At 39.8% G+C, this 21,057-nt stretch overlaps 1 protein-coding gene across 2 annotated transcripts; it reads right to left on the bottom strand.

The window, feature by feature from the left end:
• Nucleotides 1–346: 346 nt before the first annotated feature.
• Nucleotides 347–17,369, bottom strand: LOC117493351 (E3 ubiquitin-protein ligase RBBP6-like). 2 transcript variants are annotated; one of them, XM_034143863.1, is made up of 19 exons: nucleotides 16,849–17,369; nucleotides 15,069–15,171; nucleotides 14,392–14,440; nucleotides 11,241–11,285; nucleotides 11,042–11,124; nucleotides 10,799–10,895; nucleotides 10,095–10,234; nucleotides 9,321–9,493; nucleotides 9,109–9,212; nucleotides 8,719–8,889; nucleotides 8,042–8,175; nucleotides 7,474–7,579; nucleotides 7,241–7,307; nucleotides 5,655–5,697; nucleotides 5,280–5,570; nucleotides 4,885–5,022; nucleotides 2,601–4,652; nucleotides 1,870–1,972; nucleotides 347–1,718 (listed from the first exon to the last, which is right to left on the bottom strand). In XM_034143863.1, the coding sequence occupies exons 1-19, from the start codon at nucleotides 17,012–17,014 to the stop codon at nucleotides 888–890; spliced, it is 4,896 nt and encodes a 1,631-aa protein (XP_033999754.1). In that variant the 5' UTR covers nucleotides 17,015–17,369; the 3' UTR covers nucleotides 347–887. The 2 variants fall into 2 exon arrangements, with proteins under 2 accessions (XP_033999754.1, XP_033999755.1); XM_034143864.1 differs by having other exon boundaries at nucleotides 1,870–1,969.
• Between the last annotated feature and the right edge of the window lie 3,688 nt (nucleotides 17,370–21,057).

Below are 21,057 nucleotides of genomic sequence, written 5' to 3'. Positions count from 1 at the left end.
TTGTTTACACTTTAAAACCCTTAAACACTCTAAAAATAAAAATGTTTGTTCGGTTTTATTCCAATACAACTTCTTTGTTTTGTAATGTTTGTTATTGTGTCATGGTCTCAAAATAAAAACGAAGTTAAGTTAACATGCTAGCACTTGCTAACTTGAGCCATACCACTAGCATCAATAACAAAGTATGTTGCCTAATTAAAAAAAAAATGTGTTGCAAATAAAAGTCTCTTAAAATAAATGGTTTCTTTTGTTTTAGTGAATCCGATAATATTACTTTTACTTACTAATGGGTGCATAGACTGTATATATAAGAATGGGTGCAGCGGCAGTAAAACACAACAATTTATGGATGTTACTTTTTTTATTTCCTTCAAAACAGGAACAACTCAAATATCCTCTGGTTAATTATTCATCCATCCAGCAGTTGATTTTAAATTAAACATTTACAAAAGAAAATACATCAGAGGTTCAAATCATAAATATTCACAGTATGATTCCATTAATAACGTTTTTTTAAATATCCTTCACATGCACTCCTGTGCTTCTGTGTGAGGCAAATCATATTACTGACTGACCTTTATTCCAAAAGTAAGATTTCCTCCAATAAAGCTGTAACATTGCAGGTTTAGTTTATAAACGATAGTTGGTGGCAGTCCTGAGCAAGTTGAGCGTATGTGCAAATTCCTTTAAATAAATTCACATTAATTTTTTCTCATAAAGTGCTTTTCCTTCACAATTTGTTCACTTTCATTTTGGATGCTGCACGTTTGATATTATCTTAAGGCGCTACTAAATGTATCCTGGGAAAATACATTTGAAAAAACAAAACCAGGCACTTTTTGCACAGAGAAAGGAAAAACATAATTCAAGTAAGTTATATTTTTCTTTTATGACAGTAAAGACAACATAAGCATAGTTTCGTCCACGTCTCCGCTGATCTCCTCTTCCTCTCCATCTCTGCTTTGCTTTGAAGTCTTTTTCTTCTGTCTCTTCAGCCCTTCTTCTTCACACAGCTCTGGGCTGGCTTCTCTTTTCTCCTTTTTGTGCTTCTTTTGTTTCTTCTTCTCTTTCCTCGCATCGCCCCTGCCATTCTCCTGGCTTGCGGATGAGCTGGTGCTGTTGCTGCTGGGCCTCTCCATTTCCTCCAGCCCTCTTCCTCCCTTTTCTGGGTGATTGTTGTAGAAGTGGGGATTCTCTTTAAATGATGAGTCCAGTAATGTGTCTATAAACGTCTTGTGGACATTTTGATCAGGCAGTACAGGAGCTTTCTTGCTGAGTTTGTCTCTCCTCTCCATGTCATGTGACGTTGAATAAGAGGAGGAAGGGGGGTTACTCTTATGACTCCTCTCTCTCTCCCTGTCTCTTTCTTTCTCCCCCTCCCTTCTCCTCTCTTTTGATATGTTTCTGTCTTTCTGCCTATCCCTTGATTTGTCGCTCTCCCTCCCTCTCTCTCTGTCCCTCCGTCTCTCCATCCTTTTCTCCTCGTCTCTGTCAGTTCTGTCTTTGCCACTAGAGGGAGCCACCCTTCTCTGTGAACTCGACAAAATGGGGGTTTGATCTTTCTCGGTTCTTCTATCAATTTCCACTGATGTCTCTGTTGTGACAGACACTGAGGGTGAAGGCAGATACATTTCAGGAGCATCATTTTGAACCTTAATTGCTCCTTTTCCTAGCTGATATTCCTCAGAGTCTTCCTTCTCCCATTTGGAGTGAGGGACCTGAGACAGAGAGTGGAGGCATGACTTAGATTTCATGCAATATATGCATAAATGTTTTTTTTTATATTATACAAATGTTGATTTTCCATTCCAATAAGTCATGAGGCGTTTCCCCTCACACATTTTAAACAATCTGGGTTTACAAACAAACCTGTGTGAGTACGAGCTCGTCCTCTTGGTTTCCAGCGATGTCCTGGGATAATTCCTCCAGAGTTTTCAACACTGTCTTCATCGCTTGATGATCCTCGCAGCTGCTGTATTAAACATTACATCAGAAATTAAAATCAGCAGTAATTTCACGACGCACAGTGGAGTCAACCATTTTTTACTTTGTATCAGGCCCGGCACCCCCGCTGACACTTTACCTCTGCCACATCATAGACTATATGCATTACATTAATGCACACAATGTCATACTCCTTTCTGCACATATTCTGATTTCACATTTCATAGTTTATATGCAAAAATTCATTCATAGCATTCTATTTCCATGTAAATTACTGCTTTATTTAATTTTTATTTTATTGCTATTTAACTGTATTTTATTACGGTGTAAAATATTTTGTGTTTTATATTAGATTTCTTGTTTTTTATATTTTATGTATGCACCATGACATCAAGTCAAATTCCTAGTATGTGCGAACCTACCTGGCAATAAACCTGTTTCTGATTTAAAAACTGAGTATGTCCTATTACTGCTAGTTAAAACCGGCAGTCAACTAAAGCTTTTACTGTGAAGCAGTCACAGGAAATGCAACATATCTAGTGCCGAGATTAGAGCTGACAAGCAAGACAGTCATTTTTGTGCATCTTTTGACAATTAATCAGTTTTAAAATATTTACATAATGGTAGGATAAAGAGTAAAGCAGAAACATTCTGACCTGTCATCGTCCACCATGGTGTTCAGTCTGTCATGGTGGCTCTTGTATTTGCTGCTCTGTGAATTGGACATTATCATATCCTGTTCTTGTTCTTGTTCTTCCATTATCCTCCAATTCAGTAGCTCCATCAGCTCGTCCTTTGACTTTGACTCCGCCGGCAGGTTTTCTATGTTTTCCTTGGATGTGCTTTCCCCCTCAACTATCTCCTTACTTGTACTTGCGACTAACTTCATCTCCTCGTTTGTCACCTCTTCTCCTTTGCTGGCCTCCATCATGTCTCTTTCATCTGGATGTTTTTCACTCTCCTTCTCCTCCTCCACTTCTCTGCAGAAACTATGCCACAAGTCAAAATTCTCCTTTTCTGTCTCCTGTTTCTTCTCGAACAACTCTCCTTCATCATCTCTGAAGGTAGCTTTCTCCCATTTCTGTCTTTTGTCTTCAGACACCTCTTCCATGTCTCTGCTGGTTTCCTTATTTTCTTCAATGTGTGTCTCTCCTCTGTTTAGCCTCTCCTCTTCTCCATCACCAGCCTGAAAATCTCTCTTTATTTTCCCTGTGACGCTCTCTAAATAGTGCAGATTTTCAGATTCAGACTTTTTACCTTCCAGGTTTATGTTGATGCTAATCTTCTTCTGTGGTTTCATCTGAATGCCTCCCTCCCAGATGTCTTTCTCTGCCAGAGGCCAGGTTTTCCTCTCCTTTTTCTTCTCCGTCTTATTTCTCTCAAATGTAATTGGGGATTCACTGCTGCGAGTTTCAGGGTCTTTCCGGCATTTGCTGCTTTGAGCTTTTACAGAATCTCTCTCCGTGTTTTCTCGTTTTCTTTTCATATTCTCCAACCCTGAAGCTCTTTTACCTTCAGGGTCTCTGTATCTGTCTCTATCCACCCTGCCTGACTCTTTGCTGGGCTTGTCTTGGTGACTTCTCCGTGCATCTCTCCTGGAGTCTGAATGTTCGCCTCTTCTTCTTTCTTTCCCTTTGTCCAAACTCCTTTGTTCCCTGCCTTTTCTTTCATAGTCTTTATCCAAACGTTTAGCTGGTTTCACGAGCTTTTGGACTGGTTCTAAGGCATTGTTGGCTGTTGCTCTCTCTGGTCCTTGGCTGCCATCTTTAAAGGGGTTTGGTCCAGTTTTGTGGCCCCTTTTTCCCTTTCTGTCATCTGTTGAGTCAGGAGAGGATGACTTTTCTACTCCTTCCTCCTTAAGTTTCTTCACAGTCTTTTGCTCGTGTTTGACCAAATTCCTATTGAGTATCCGCTTTTCATCTTTTCTCTTTTCTTGCGGTTCCTCGCTGCTTTTTGGAGGTGTGATTGGCCGGCGGCTGTTCTTCTCAGTTCGCCTTCGTTCATACGTCTTCAACAGAGCTCTGTCTTCGGATGGTGTGGAGCGCCCGTCGCTGGACGACTGAGAGTGCGGGGAGCGGCTGTTGTTAGACGAATGAGACGGAGACGAGCGGTTGTCGCTGGATGTCTGGGACGGCGTTGAACGGCTGTCACGTGAAGACTGAGATGGAGGGGAGCGGCTGTCACTGGATGACTGAGGAGAGCGTTTGTCCATCCGGGCGCTGCGTCTACCTTGGACTCTGTTGCGAGAATCCGAGTTAGCGTGCGAGTAATTTTTGCTCCCTTCTCTGTCCCCCCACTGAGGAGGATGGGGGAGACTGAGGAGGGGAATAGGCATCTGGTGGAAGTGTCCAACATAACTGCTAAAATATTTATCACACCACTCTTTGTACTCCCTTTTCCACTGCAGGAAGCGCTCTTGGTCCATGCCGCTACTTTGATTTACGTGCGGATCGTACATGTGACTTCCTGCTTCCCTCGGGTGATGCTCTCCTCGCCTCCCGGAGTCGTAGCTGCCAGACACAGATGTCCTACTTTGGTGGCGACTGTTTCTGCTATGATCTGAAGGCGACCTGGACCTGGAATGGTAACCCACTTGAGGTGAAGAGGACGAAGACGGAGTTGGGGAACGTTTGTAACCATAGCAATAGGAGCGGGAGGAAGTAGAGCGGGGGTGGGGTTCCCTGTGGTGGGAGTAAGGTGAGTGGGGCCTAGAATAAAAAGAAAGAAGAAAAACTTTAGTTGTCGCACAGTTTTTTTTAAAAAAGGCACAACTTTAGCTTCCAAAAAAACATTAATAAGTCAGAAATGGATGATGGAAGTATTTAGCTATCTCACTTCTTTCTCATTAATTGTCGCCGCACTTTATTTATTCCTAGATTTATTTATTTCACCAAATGATAAAAAAAGTAGTTCGCTAAACTTGAAAAAAGGCACAAATACCTTGATCTCCCTTGGGACCTGGACCGGGATCTGGACCTGCTTGAAGAGCGCGAGTAGGAGCGAGCAGACTTGGACTTAGAAGACTTTGAATGAGAACCAGAGGAGGGGCGTCTGTGGGAAGATCCTCTGTGAGGTGACCTGAAGGACAAAGATAGAGGAGGAACGGTTTTTATTTCATATTACTATCAGTATATTATTCCTCATACTACAATAGCTCGGCAGCTGTTACTAAACTGATCGGAAAATACCAATACACAAAGTATTCTCCATGTTTCAATAACGCCACTTATACTTTAACCTTTTCTTTTGTTATTCTTACCTGAAATTGTAGTAAAGGATAAAACCAGCAAATTCGTTCTCACTAATTTAATACCCTGTGATGTGTAATGACGTACCTCTCCTTCTTTCTCTGCATGTACCACTCCTTGGGGATGAGCGCAGGGATGGAGGTGGAGGGGCACAGGGGAGCGATGGGGGCACCCGGGAGGTTTGGGAGCGTCCAGATGGCAGGTGGGTATCCAGGAGGGTAAGGGCTGAGAGGTGGAGGAGCTGTGAGGAAGGTGTGGAAATGAGGGGGGGGGAAGAGAGGGGGAGGAGTCGCTGGATATGGAGAGGAGGAAGGAGGACGCTGCTGGGTGTTCAGCTCAGTCCAGCCTCCTGGGGGACAACCTGAGGAGGAAGAGGAGCTGTGGGAGGAAGGAGAAAAATCATGTCAATATTGAATCAGTGGGTACAATACAGACTAGTAATCAAACAAACACTTCACTGACCTCTCCCAGCACGTTGGTGGCCCAGAGGGTCTTGGTGGTGGATCTGCAGAAATAAATGGTTGTGTTATTATAGTTCTCAACATAATGATAAATAAATAAAAATAAATTGACAGAAAGAGGGATACTTTCACATTGCAAGCCTTAGTGCTCAATTTGGATTTAGTGCTCAAAACAGCTTTTTTAAGCATATTTTAAATGTGGCAAATATCTGATGTAGCCACTGTCAACAAATAAAGTGTTGCTGTTATCAGGGCTAATGAATGGAGATCTGACCTCTAAGGCTGCAGCCACACGAGGACAATAACGGTCGTATCTGCTACAGTTCTCTATCAGATAGACGGTTCGGCCACCCGAGGCCGACATGGAAACGCATAAAACGATAACGATAACGGGTCCCAAGGTGGGTAGATCTGCGAACGAAACTCTCTGGGGGGGCAAACAGCTCTGTGTCTACGCCCTATAACGATCATTTCCTGATAACGATGACGCAATAGCCCCAGTGTTTCGAGCCAGGTCCCGGTATCTCGCAGGACAGTGCACCCAGCAGGAGCTTCCAGCTAGATTTGATCGATATGGACATAAACGCGATTGAAGTCTAATCGGACAGGAGAGGAGACACGCAGCTCTGCATGATAACCTGCAGCTCCCCCCGCTGTGATGGAGCGATCAGCGGAACAAAACACACACTTCAAGTTAGATCATCACCCTTAGCTATTTTAATTACCTCTCAAACTACCTATTTTTACTGTCGGGTCACTCATTACTGGATCAGCCAGCTGCATGAGACCACGGATACTGACGGGCTGTCAGGAGAGGGGGAGGAAAAGAGAGGCTCCGTCCTCCGTGTATTATTCTTATATTATTATATAGAGTCGTTATTCATTTGTTTTAAAGCTCAATAAATAACAAAGAAGATCTTTGACCGGCACTTTTCTAATTTTGTCCGGAAGATTTAAACTTTAACGGACATGTTGACCGGCGAAACCCCACCTCTGCTGCTAAATCCAGCGCGGAGAATAAACAGAAGGGCAACCATGGCAACCATGCATGCGCGAAAAGTCTTCTTCGCTGCTTTTGGTGTATTTTGTGGCCGAAGTACAGCGCCACTTACAGGCCCGGCATACGTACTACAGCGTCTCCAGCGCTTTCGAGTGGTCTCGTGCTGAAGTACAGCGCCACTTACAGGCCTGGCATATGTACTACAGCGTCTCCAGCGCTTTCGAGTGGTCTCGTGCTGAAGTACAGCGCCACTTACAGGCCTGGCATATGTACTACAGCGTCTCCAGCGCTTCCCGAGCGGTCTCGTGTGAACGGACACGTTTCTGGTGCCTGTTGCGTGTGGACGTAAGACTTTTTTGATAACGATTTCGGTCCGTTTGCGTTATCGTCCTCGTGTGGCTTCAGCCTAACACTGAAGTCACATTGCAAAAGAATAAGAGCTGTATCTGATTAGGGACAACGTATAAAAGTGCCCCCCTATCATAATTGAAAAGATCAGATACCATGTGATTTGGGATGAAAAAACAGATCTCAGTCATATATGCACAAAAATAATGTTTGCCCGCAGTCTGAATGTATTCACTGACCTGAGGAGGGCTGCTGTTGATTCACACGGCTTGTCTGCGGCAGCTCTGCCTCTGGAGTAAGGTTAACCTGAGCAGATACAAACATTGTAAATTAAAAACAGAGGAAGTTGTTGCAGCCAGTGTGCTAGTGTGTGTGCCAGTGTGTGTGTGTGTGTGTGCCAGTGTGCCTGTGTGTGTGCCTGTGTGTGTGTGTGTGTGTGCCTGTGTGTGTGTGTGTGTGTGTGTGTGCTCACCAGTGGGATCAGCTGTGACGGAGCATCAGTGAGCTCTTCAGATGAAACCGGTGCAGACAGGGCGACAGCAGCTGCTGAGTCATCGTCTGTCTTTTCTTCAGCCTCCCTGAACAAACAACCGAAATGTTACAGCGCCACATGAACGCAAATCAGGGTGACTGTTTATCCGTTCTTCTTTGCCACATGATTCCTCAAAACTCAACTGTAATATAGATACAAAGGGCTATTTCAAATTATTGAAGCTACCAGATGTTTATTTTATGCAATCAAAATTGAGATTTTTAAGAAGCCATTTTTGTGTGAATATAAACCAATTTCCACACAGGGTATTTTCATGGAGACCTCTGTCCACATTTATAACACATTAACAGCATAACATTGCCAAAATTGCCTTCCAAATACCAGCCAACATCAGCTTTTTCAGAAATCAAACAGAAGTGGATATCAACTTTAAAATCTTAAGAATAATCATTTTAAAAGTCACAAGTAGGTTTGACAACCAGGGGAGGCAGCAGAGCACCATATATTGATGATACTGCTGTGTGAGTGTGTTTAAGTGTGTAAGTACTTCTCAGATGTCTCCAGGTGGCTTTGCACAGGCTGGCAGGAAGTGCTTGGCGTGTTGGGGGTAGAGACGGGGCTTGTTGGCACCTGAGAGGATGGCGGTGTGTCTGCAGCCTGTGAGTGTTGGCGGAGAGGGTCCTAAACAAAGGAGAGAAGCAGGCTGATATAGTAGGATATGCATTTTTTTTTATACACAGGTCAAATTGTTTTACTAGAATAAAAAATCTCCCATCATCCTCTATCTGGTTTAAGGAGGAAAAATAATGGAAGGAAAAACATTGCTTTATGTCTGTATGTGTCGTTTAATTTAAAAAAAACATATCATACAAAAATAAAAGAAAGGAGAGAACAAGAAAATATAGCAGGAATCAGATGTAGTAAAGGGAGCCAAATAAATAAGTATTTGATTCGGGGTAACCTTCAGCAACGACATAATAACGAGCAATTCTAAATAATATCTAGACAGGAAAGTATGCACATTTGTTGCTGAACATTTTAGAAAACCGCTTAAAACTTGAAGTATACTTAACTGTGCTTTCTTACATTTGTTTCATAAGTTTACAGTAGAACACACTCACCCATGACAAACATCTGATTATGAAAAAATATAACGGTAATTATTCTCTTTGAGTCATGCATTATTTCTGCCTCCCTGTTGAAACACATCATTATGAGGTTCACCTGCTGTCTGTGGTTTAAGAGGAGAGGCTTCTGAGGCTGGATCTGCACGGTGAGAGGGGGCGGGGTGAGGGCAGGACTCAGGGTCGGGGTTGGATTTTGGGATTGGGAGGCACTGCATCCTTTCTTCAGACTTTTAGTGAAGCCTCGCTCTTTCTTAAAAGTGTCCACAGCCTGGGTTGGGAGAAACAGTTACTATAACATTTCCATACTGAAGTCAAAAACTATGAAAAGTCTGACACTGAAAAATCATTTATTTGTCCCACTATGGAGAAGTATGCAAAAGGATATCTATAAAGGATTAAAAAAAAGATATGATACATCGACCACACATTAAAAAACATTTACCTAATTCCCCCAAAAACTTGATTTTGAATTTAATAAATATTTCACCTGTCGGAGAAATTTATTGGCTATCAGGTTATCAGGTGAGACATCTGATTGGCTACAAGTGGGGCAGACGTGATCCTCTGAGTCCAGCAAGGCGCTCCGAATACCTGAGCAAGAAAAAAAAAAAAAATGTAGAAAACTTCAGCTTAGTTTTTGCTGGAGACATTACATAATATTGATTTATTCCTTGCTGTGTGTGTTTAGTGAACACTCACAGTCGTCGCAGTAGCTGTTTCCGCAGCAGGGTATGACCACAGCGTCGCTCAGCAGGTCATGACAGATGAGACAGAGCAGCTCCTCGGGGACAGGATCCTCCTCGTCCTCTGACTCCGAATGATCCCGGGGGACGAACGGAGGTCTCTCCTTCTTCCCGATGGCGTACGCCTCACTACAGAGACACCACATTTGCTTTTTATGTGTGTGTTGATGGTGACTTGCACAAGAGTGCCTCAGATATGAATATATAATCCATTACTTTTTTTTTAAAACTAAGTTTGTACTTGAATATAGTTAAGTTGATCATTGTTATTACCAGTAACATGTGTAACTTTACGCCAATGAGTATTTACTTGATTTTAAAATACATTTTTGTCACACAAATGGAAATGAACAATTGCAACTGCAGAGTAAAGTATCATTCATTTTTCAATTACACAGACCTTAAAAAATATATAAAGAATTGTTAATACAATTACCATTAATAATGTTTGGGATAGAGCCTAAGATTAGCGCAATACTTTCTTTACAAGTGACCATAACAGTTAAAGGGAAAGAAAGGGAGTATTTATATGAGGCAACATGAGCAGTTTTTCCCTATTTCCAGTCTTGATGCTAAGCTAACAGGCAGCTGGCTGTAGCATGTACATTAGACACACACACGAGTGGTTTTAATTTGCTTATATAACTCTTAGCAAGAAAGTGTATTTCCTAAATTGTCAAACCAATCTTTTAAAACAAAGGACACTCAAACATTGACTCTTCTGTCTCACGCGTCTATTGTAGGAACCGCGTAACGTCCACAGCTGGTCAGCATGGCTCCCTTTACGGAGGGATCGTCCACTTCCATCATGAAGGAGCGAGGGATGCCTGAACTTTTCTTTATTTTCACAGGGGCTTCCTGGTTTTTATCCTGCTTTCAAACACACACACGTCAACATTTAGTGCTAGGGTTTACAGTCAACAACTAAGTACATGCTAGCCCTTAGCATACAGTGCTAACACATGCTAACATCAACACACATTTCTAAAATAAATACTGGATACATGAAATATAAAGACAAACACACATTTACATAGGTACTGTATTCAAGTTTAATTGTAGGGTATTTGAACTTGACTTAGTACCCTTTGATTTATATGCTACTTTTTTCATCTATTACACTACAATTGTAAGCAAATACTGTACTTGTACTCCTTTTATTGATAATATAAGTTACGTTGCCGGTTCATATTATAAATACAACATACAAAACAACTAAACAATAAGGATATACTATTATGGATTAGGATGAAAGTTAAAAGAGTGATTAAAGGTGGTTAAAATAACAATGAAGAACACATTATAATCCAGTGATATCATATTTATTGGTCATTCTGCATAATGAGTACTTCCAGTTTTGGCACTTTTAATACTTTAGTGAGTATTTCTACACTGCAGTATTACTAATGAAAAAACCTGAGTACTTGCTCTTACCGCTGTGCTTGGACAATTCCTGATGTGGTGTCCACTTCCTCCACAGCGATAACAGGTGTAGTTCGCAGGAAGCACAGTACCAGGCTTCTTGCTGTAACTAGAGAGAGAAAGAGCAAGATAATGAGATAAGGATGGATGGAAAAGACAGAAAGACGATCAAGTTGAGTAATGGAAGTCAAGAGTAAAGTTAAGACATGGTGACACAGAATTTAAGAGATTAAAACAATCACTGAGGTGACTCACTTCGTGGGGTCATAGCCCGTCTGATTCATCATAACTCTGATCTTATCCTCCTCTGACCCTTCCACATCAGCCAGGTTAGCCATCTGCATGTGTGCACACACACACACACACACACACAACACACAACACACGCAGGTCAAAGAGGAAGCGGACTCACTTGAACCAGAATAAATATTTAATAAAAGAAAAGAGAGTATACCTTGGAGAAAAGGGGTAAGGCTCTGGAAGAATTTAGGTCATCCATCTGTTAGAATTAAACACATAATCACTTTCACTGGTGAAGCGATGAGAGCCTCCAGGTTACATGTGTTCGAAAGGATTGAGAAAATTGGGTTTTTATATTGTAAAAAAAATAAGAACTTTTTGTCCTGCTGTTGTTAACGCTTTACCCCTGCTACCTTTGAGGATTTACTCAAAGGAAAAAGTAGCTGCTGTGTGTCATATCTTTACTTTAATAACAGTTTGAGCCGAGATAAAATGTACACCAGAATCCAGCAGTGATTTTCATACAGAGAGGATAATAAATGTCTGTTCTGATCCCAGGATTACTGACTCAGCAGCTCCTGCTATTTCTAGTAACTCTGAACATAATAATAATGCGCTCTAGGAATTGTCATTTTGTCGGATGAAAATAATGCCCTTCTCCATCACCCAAGTTTGTCCAGTAATAGGTATTGAATTGTCCCCAAAAGGATGAATCATAATAACGTTGGTGATCCCTTGATTTTAAATCTAGCATTACAAATGTAAATGTGTCTAGTAATGAAATCTCCAACTCTAACAAATCACCTTCAGCCTCAGCTGTGTCTAGGCCTAATTACAATTTGCTAACAGGCTATGCTAACAGAGAACAGGGTAAACATTGTTCCTTTGAAACATCCACATGTTAGCATGCTGATATTAGCATTTAGCCCAAAGTAATGTAAACTTCTTTTTTTTTTAACAAGAAATAACATTCACAAATTACAACATAAACGGTACAGTCGGGCCCACGTTTAACTACTGATCTCTAAATTCACAAAATAAAAGTGTGTCACTACATAGATTTGACCAACTTCACACGTGCCAAATATACAAACACATATTATAAATCATAAACGTAATGTACTTTAAAACTTAAAGTTGCCACTTCACATCTACACGCAATTGTTTTTCTCTTAATATACAAGGCGATAGAATGACCTCGCTATATCAGATTGTAAATGGCAGTAATTAAGCTTAAAGGTAGGGTAGGTAAGAATGGAGAAACCAGCTCGAGTGCGCTAGAATTTGAAAGTACGCAGCCGGAAAAAAAATCTGCCCCTTCCTTCAGACTTCGTTACAGAGCCCCTCCTCCAACACACACGAACGCACACATGACCAATGAGGGCACGAGATAAGTTTGTGCATGAGATGGAAGGCTGACAGGCAGGTAGGCCATCCAGTTATTTTAGATTGGTCATGCTTTTCACAGCGCCATGGCTTCCACAGATGTTATGTATTTATTGTCAAAGCATTTAATGTATTCATTGCTATCGGGATGTTAAGAGCATTCCATGGAATATAACAATTGTTTCTGAAGTGAATTACCTACCATACCTTTAAATCAAATGAAAAAAATATATCAAGTTGCATTATGGGAAATATAGGATTGAGTCTTTTGGAAGTTTGAGAGAAATGGGGGTATAAGTCAGGATTTATTTTCCTTTTCTAATTTGATGTTCATTGTTTTTCCAAAATGTCTTTTTTGACCCCACCATCTATGTTATATCCACCATTAAAATCGCTGCATTCTTGTATATGTAAAAGTTCAGTTTAATTTGTCTTTACTTGAGATGGAAAATGTGGATACAAGATTTTAAAAATCAATCAGAAATAATATGGAAGTAAGTCAAACACATAATCAATACATAAGACAGATTCATACAAACAACTTTATCTTTATTGGCAGAAAAAACACAAAAGTATAAAAAAAAGTGTTGTAGTCCAACAGACACTTCTGCTATTGAGAAACCAGAGAGAGAATCAGGTCAGTGCAAACTAATTCAAGTGAAGAGCTTTGGAAAAGTGTTTGAGTTAGTGAACATGATCAAAAACACAACGGACACTGCACACAATAACAATGGTGCACCACTGGGTCTTTATGAGGAATGGGTTAAAGAGAGGCTCTGCTTATGAGCTCAATCTGAAACACTGTAAATCCAGCATTAATAATAAACCTGTTTTATCCTGTTGTAAGGGAGTTAGTAGTTAGTGTTGAATTTCAAAACAAGCAAACTTTCAATACATTAAGTTCTTTATTGGATGATAAGAGTTTGGTGGCTGTTAATGATACAACATGTAGGGCATCTGCTCACTTATTCTGTAGATTTAGGTATAATAATGTTTTATTTGGACACATTTAATCATTTTGTGGGTTCAGTCATATCTTGGGACCGAATTAGATCCTAAATAAAAAAACTAAATTAAAGTGTAACTTGACTCAAGTGCAAGCAGGTATAACAAAAAAAAGACACATTTTAAAACTGCTAAATACTTTTAATTGAGAAGTACTGTACATATTGTCACAGTAATTAGTCATATATTTATTGTATGTGTTCTACACATTGTCTTATGTTTGAAAACAGTTTAATTATATTTTTATAGTTGCTCTAGTTAAATGTTTATTTCTCTTACTATGTTTATGTATGTACCGTTATACCACAAAGCAACTTCCCAGTATGTGGATATTTTACTTACTTTAGGTAGATTTTGCTTAAGTAAGATTTTAAAATGGTAGGACTTTTACTATTTCGATACTAGTGTTTTGGTACTTTAACTTGAGTAAAGCATCTGCAACTGAACAGTGGTTGTTGACGGAGCAGCTCTTAAAACATCAGTTAGGGTTATCAGCTGTGAGTAGCTGGCCTGCATGATAAAGTTTGACCCGCCCGAGCTGCACCCTCCCCCCCCCACACAGATAGATAGTGGTGATGTCGAGGTGACACAGCAATGTGTTAAATAAACAGCTGAGAGTCTCTGTTGGAGAGCAAATACACTTTCCCTAATGGTTCATTGTTGATTTCTATTTTTTTTACACAGTCTAACTGCAAATGTATTAATTCATTCTAAAATATGATTTCTATAAGAGCAGTGTCTCTCTCTGTAAATCAAATCCTGACAAGCACACTACTTCCTCTTTGCAACAAGAAGTGAAACTGCGAAAAGAGGCTTTACATTTTTGATTTAGGGTTTCCTTTGTTTCAAATCAACCCAAAGCACACATTCCTGCTTATGTTTAAGCAGAGATATGAGGCCATTTTGAACATCGACGTGTGTTTAGTGGAGCTGTGGGTGAAGAGGTGCGGTGGGATTAGGGTTAAGTTACGTACTGCTTTGAAGGCTCCAAAGGCGTTGTTAGTCAGGATGTCAGATCGCTCACTGAAACAGAACAATAAATTAATTTCAAAACAGTTATCCTTCACATAGTAAAACAATGCAACCAAAGATTAGAACTGAAATATATAGTACAAAATATCGATATCACAACAATCACCCTACTGCTTAGGGTCTACATGATCTGGTATTAGCTTGGAATATTAGCGCCTGTGCCATATTTACTAGGGCTGATTATTTTCACAAGCAATTAATCTGGATATTATTTTGTTTGTTTATTGTTCGGTCTATAGAGTTTCAGAAAAAAGGGAAAAATGTCCATCCAAATTTGTCAATGTCAAAGGTGATATTTTATTGTCGGTCAAAAACCTTAAGAATAAACAGAGAAAAGCCAGAAATAATTTACATATTTTAGAGGCTGAAAACAGCAGTTTCGGCCACTAGCATGAACAAAATATTTGTTATAAGAACTAATAAACAAATCAATTTAGCAACTAATAGCTTCAATACTCACTCAAATGTTATTTATCTATATCTGAGTATCTTGGGGGAGTCCTTTAAAGAGAGTGAAGTTACATTAAAAAGGTATCTCGTATGCCGTATGGATTGTTAGGGATATCTACAATAATATTAGTGCAGGACTTCAGCTATGGGAAAATGTTTTGACACTTACAGGTTGCGGGTCTTGCTTGAGTTTGGCTTTCCTCCGACGATGGGGATTCTCCTGACGATGACGGAGGAGCCTTTGGGGATCGAACCATCGTCATCTGTGAACTCTGAGAGGGAGCGGTGGAGAACGTGAGAGTTTAAAGTTTTAGTTGGATTGTTTTGTTTTAACATCCCTTGGCGCCATTGAATTATTGGCTTTTTTGCTTTCAAAAAATGACTCTTATCGGTTATCAAAATAGTTACATTACAGTCAATTAAGCAGATTAGGTACTTCATTTTTGTAGTTATACAAATTTGCTTTGGATGTGATTATTCACATTTCTGCACAGGATAATAAATACTTTATATTCATTTGTACAGCCTGGTAAACTGGTTTAACTTGAGAATCAAACCAAAGAAATTGAAAATATTGAGACCCTTTACATCCTGAGATCCTTAAGAAAACCCAGGCTGCATGACACTGCACTTTTATAAGACTGACATCCGATGCAACAAGCCTGAAAATCCTACCTATAATGCATGATTATTCTCTTTCTTTTCGATTTTACTTCACTTTTAGTAAACATGTCTGTAAACTCTTACATAACATCTTAACCTTTTTTGTCCTCTGGGTTGTGCTTTCAGAGGAAACACATTACTCAGAATATGAAGAGTTTATGAGCTTATCTGCAGGATATTGGTCACACACTGAAGTGATTCTTATCCTTCATAGATGATAATCAGGTTTTATCTGCATGTCATTCTTTTTCTCTACTCTCTTGAATTATTGAGTTTAACTTTTATTGTTTACCACTGATGATTCATTTGAATCCGTGTGCGTGCGTCTTGACTTTTGGTCATGACTAGTCTGTGCTCCTACCCCACTTATTCTATTTTTACCCACATCTCTCTCGGGACATATACACACACATGACCTGCTGATCCCGCACCACCATGCCATGTAATTAATGACACAAGGCCTGAATGCAGCAGGAATGTGGCCCATTCATTAGACCCCTTTCTGTTCTTGCTTTGACTTTTTTTTGGACCCTCTGTCAAACTAAAAGACATGAAGCAGCGGCCCCTCTCACCGCACAGCTGTCAACCCTGAACCACGTGTTTAAAAGTACTCAGATCTTGTACTTAAGTAAAAGTAGGAGTACCAGAGTGCAGGAATACTCTGTGAGAAGTAAAAGTCCTGCAATAAAAATGTTACTCAAGTAAAAGTAGAAAAAGTATTGGCACCTTAATTAAAGTACTCATTATGCAAAATGGCCCATTTCAGAATAATATATAATATGATATGTTTTGATTATAATTATTGATGCATTAAAGTGTTATCACAGCTGGTAAATGTGTAGCTAGTTTTAATGACTTTGTATACTGCAGGGTAGTTTGTGAATTTACTCAGGGTGTAATTTAAGTGTTGATTATATTTCAGATTATTAATCCAAATCTGCAAAGTAACTCTAGCTATTGATAAATGTAGTGTAGGAAAAGTACACTACTTACCTCTGAATTGTAGTGGAGTAAGGAGTCAGTCCCTCAAATGTGAACTTAAGTACATCTACTTAGTTACCTTACACCACTGCTCATTGACATTATACCCCTTTTTGTTTGACTTTTTTTGGACCCCCTGCCAAACTAAAAGACATGACGCAGCCCTGTCTAGCCGCACAGCTGTCACAACTGGACCACGTGTTTTCTTCCAAAGTTCAAAACCTCCAGGATAAACACAGTGTTATCAGCCCCCCCCCTCCCCCACACACACACACACACACACACACTACCATGCTCTTTATTACCTTCTTTATTCTGTGCGTTGGTGATCTGCAGGTCGCAGTCCCCGGCTCGGAGCTTCTCCCTGCCCATGATCTGCCTCTTCAGGTCCCTCAGCGTGACATGCAGGCCGTCAAAAACCACCGTGTCGTAGCTGAGTTTGGAGGAGAATTTATAATGAACATGAGTCATGCTGAGGTGAAGCAGAAACCTCGCCCTACACTGTCAGAAAACCGACAGTTAGTCTAACGGAAAACCTGTGCTAGTTGCTATGGGAGTAGAGAAAGTTAGCTAATGTTAACTAGCGTTAGCACCGGTGCGCCGAGCGTCTAATAATAAGCTCCGTCGGTGATTAAAAAGTGCCCGTTAAAGTGGCTTTCATAGGATGACATGTCCCGGTGCCTGGTGAAACAGCAGCAGTGACTCAAAACCAACCACACTCCGTCAGTTTTTAGTCAAATGTGAACTTTTATTCCTCCCAATGCTGCTATGAAGCAAAGCTGACAGAAACTACCAGCTGTTTCCACAAGCAACGGCTCGTCAGCACGGTGCTGCACCAGCTGATGCTGCGTTCAGGGGATCCACTCAAACGCAGACTTTTAAGTTTCAAAGTTATTATTGCGAAAATGTTAATGCCTAATAATATCCTGTAAGGTTTAAAGTTATTGTAGACTGCTAAATTCGCTTTCTGCTTCAAGAAATTGTTATTTGTTTCAACTGTATTTGTCTACAATGCATTTTTTATGCATCAGATGTTTTGTTATTTTCAGTACTTTAAATGTGTCCACGTCATACTCGGCGGCCAAGAAAACTGTAATTATGTTTGTTTACTGTTATATTTGCAGTATACGTTATTATTGGGTATAAGTCGAACTAAACAAACTCCCTTACAGAAACATTTGTAATAATGTCTAAAACCCAATTTTGTCTGACTTCATGCCTGCACTTGACTACACATTTTTTGGATTTAGAGATTTACAATTTTCCTCCCTACACCTGAAGGCAGCATCTTGCCTCCTGTGCACCTGTTTACAGTCTATGCATGGTTTGAACCCTATGGTTTGAACTCAGGGGACACCAGGCAGCCTGGCGCAAAGATAAACAGATTCACACCTAATAAAGAAGATTAAGTAATAATGGCTTTCACTTAAACAACATTTTCTGTGGAGATTTGATGGCTTGATATTGTTTTTTCCCCACCAAACTGCATTGTAGGGAGTCTAAGAAGCCAAACAGACTACGTTAAAGGACCACAGAACAAGTGTATTGAATCGTAAATGATTATTTTTTTAATACCAATCATTTTCAAATCAAGTTAAAGGTTGACTGCAGTCCTGTTTCCTGTGAAGCCTAATGTCTCCAATAGATGGCGACAAAGTGTTATTTATGATGATAACTGCATGTGTGTGTGTGTGTGTGTGTGTGTGTGTGTGTGTGTGTGTGTGTGTGTGTGTGTGTGTGTGTGTGTGTGTGTGTGTGTGTGTGTGTGTGTGTGTTGAGCTGTGCTGCAGTGTGCAGTCAGTCTTAAATGTGCATATGCTGACACGTTTGGACCCATAGATATAAACACATGACATGCCTATTATTGTAAGTGAAATACATCTTTGTTTCATTTGACTATATACATACAAACCTCATCTCCATTCAGGTTTCTTTACAGAGAATGAGAATGCCGTTGACATTTTGCATTACAGTCAGTGGGTGTGATTAGGCCACAGCGACAAACTAATCCTTCAAATCATTATAAAAATCCTTTAGGCTATAGTTGGATTTAATTCAATTTGGATCGCCTGAAATACCAATTCTTCATATCATCACTTACAATCTTGATAAGTTGATTTCTTGGCATGAAAAATTAAATGTCTCACTATTGACACATTTCTTTGATATTTTAGAAATGTAAGCCAATATTTTTGACATTTATCTTCGAGAAAAATTGATAACAAATGTGATGTCTGTACTGTGAACATGAAGGTAAAGCTAGAATGTGTGTTAGCTTAGCATTAAGACTGTAAAAAATAGGTAACTCCTGGCTCTTTTAAAATGTTACAAAGTCCACCTGGCACCTAAGAAAATTAATGATCAATTAAAATGTTTGTTGTTTATTTGGTTCAAAAATCAAACTGCAAAAATTACAATTTGATAGAAAGTAGAACAGGATTGGACAAAAAACTGATTTTGCAGTCATTACTTCAAAACCTAACTCCAGTAAGTCTGCAACTTTAGTTTATAAGGAAGTTAGCCAACTACAAAACAGCAATGGCAATGGTACAAACAAAAATGGCCGCCACTCTTGCCATCCTCCTACATTGATTTTAATGGGAAAGAACAGTTAATTTCTTTCCACCATGTTCATTATTGAGCTTTAAAGATGCCGGTTTATGGATTTAGTTTAATTTGGACCAAGCCATACTTGCTCATTTAAGGTGTCATGCTAGGCCCATACATGCTCAAAAAGATTCCTTTACTTGTCTACAATTTGTGAGGGAATTCCTGATATGAATGTATATAAATACAAGTAATCATTTATTAAAAAATGGTAATTTAGCTCGCCACAGACTCGTGTCTCTGCATTAAATGTGCAGGGCAGTAATGCACACATCTTGAGTGAAGGAGACAAGGTGTTAAGGAAGCAAGACATGCAAGCAAGTAGCTAAGGAAGCAGGAATCTTCTGTGACATCATCACCACAGGTTGAAAGACACTCACACACACAAGCTAAGAGACAGAGGTTTACTGAAGTCTGCCAGCTGATTGGTTGGATTCAGATAAATGGAGGGGGAGAAAGGAGCGAGGAGAGAGGAGTGTTTGAGGAAGTCACTCGCTCTGTCTCACTCTCTCTGCTGCCTGCTCTGCTCAGAGGAGGGATTTGCCCTATCTTCCCTGGCTTAGCACACCATTGTGAAAGCAGTGGGAGGATGGAGGGATGCAGAAGGAGAGAGAAGGAGAGAGAAGGAGAGAGGATGAAAGGGAAACAGCTGCTGCCTTTAAACTGATGTTCTTCTTATCGTGATATGATACAGGACATGCTCAGTGACTCAGCCATCAAAGAGCTGCTTGGAAACAATTATATCCTCAGCCCTATGTGCGTGCATGTGTCACATTTTGATGGCAAATTACATGTTTAAAGCGGAGTGTATTAATGGGTTTGTGAGTTGAGGCACATTTCTTTTGGAAGAGCAATAATCATTTCCAGTATTTGATCTCACCTTGACTATTTTAATTTTATAGCAGTCCTGATTTTTAAGCATTTTCTTATTTTTTTGATAGAAATTGATATCCAATACTGGTTATAGGCTTACATTTTATTTCAGTATCATTGTTACTTGTTCAAAGGCTGTTTAACATATTTCTTATAAAGCTGTTCTTGGACTCTTTGGGTCTACATCCTGCAAAAAAGAAGAAGAATAAGTTATTGTCTTTGCTCCAAAGACTTATTCCTGCTTCCAAAAGTCCAGGTTTGCAAAATCACCTGATTCTTCCATATTATAAGGGATTTTAAATTAAGTTGAATCTGGCACATAAGGCTCAAGATGTTTGGAATGTTAGAGAATGTCTTTTGATATCTTTTCATTTTGTAATACGTTTTTTTTATGTCCAAAATTGTGTTATTTCTCCTGTTTTTGTGTCTTGGCCATGAAACTTTTGAGATTCTTTTTGTCTTTAATTCCTGGTTAAATAAAAATAAGTTAAGCTATTGCTACTAGTTAAAATATTGTACAATATTTGAATTTCATATGCCAATTACAAGTATCCAGATCCCAAGCTATTTGGTTAAAAACCCAAAGATTTGACTTACTGTTCATATAGAAGTAACAGAAGTTGGAAATAATCACATATCAGTGGCTTGAACTCGCAAGTTTTAACTGGATATATGACTTAATAACTTCTTAAATCTTTGTTGATTCATTTGATAATTGTTTCCCTCACCACTGATCTCTGTTTTCCTCATTATCACTACAACATAAGGCTGGGGGTTTCCATCTTAGTGTGTCTGGAAGGCCAAAAGGGTAAAAAGACCACTCAATAAATGGATGTCTCCTTCCCTTCCTCCTCGTTCTTCCTCTCATCCTCCCCTCCACCTTGCACTCTCTCTCCTTCTCGTCTTTCTGCTTGAACAGCGTTCACAGCTCCAAGGCCTTTTTTTTCACACTGCAGATGGCCATAGTGTTACTCCACTCAAGACACACACACACACACACACACACACACACGCACACACACACACACACACAC

The sequence above is a fragment of the Trematomus bernacchii genome, unplaced genomic scaffold (assembly GCF_902827165.1).
Source record: "Trematomus bernacchii unplaced genomic scaffold, fTreBer1.1, whole genome shotgun sequence".
In the NCBI taxonomy this organism is placed as follows: Eukaryota; Metazoa; Chordata; class Actinopteri; order Perciformes; family Nototheniidae; genus Trematomus; species Trematomus bernacchii.
Note: the sequence above shows the minus strand (reverse complement) of the source record. Positions and strands in the feature narration are given on the sequence as shown.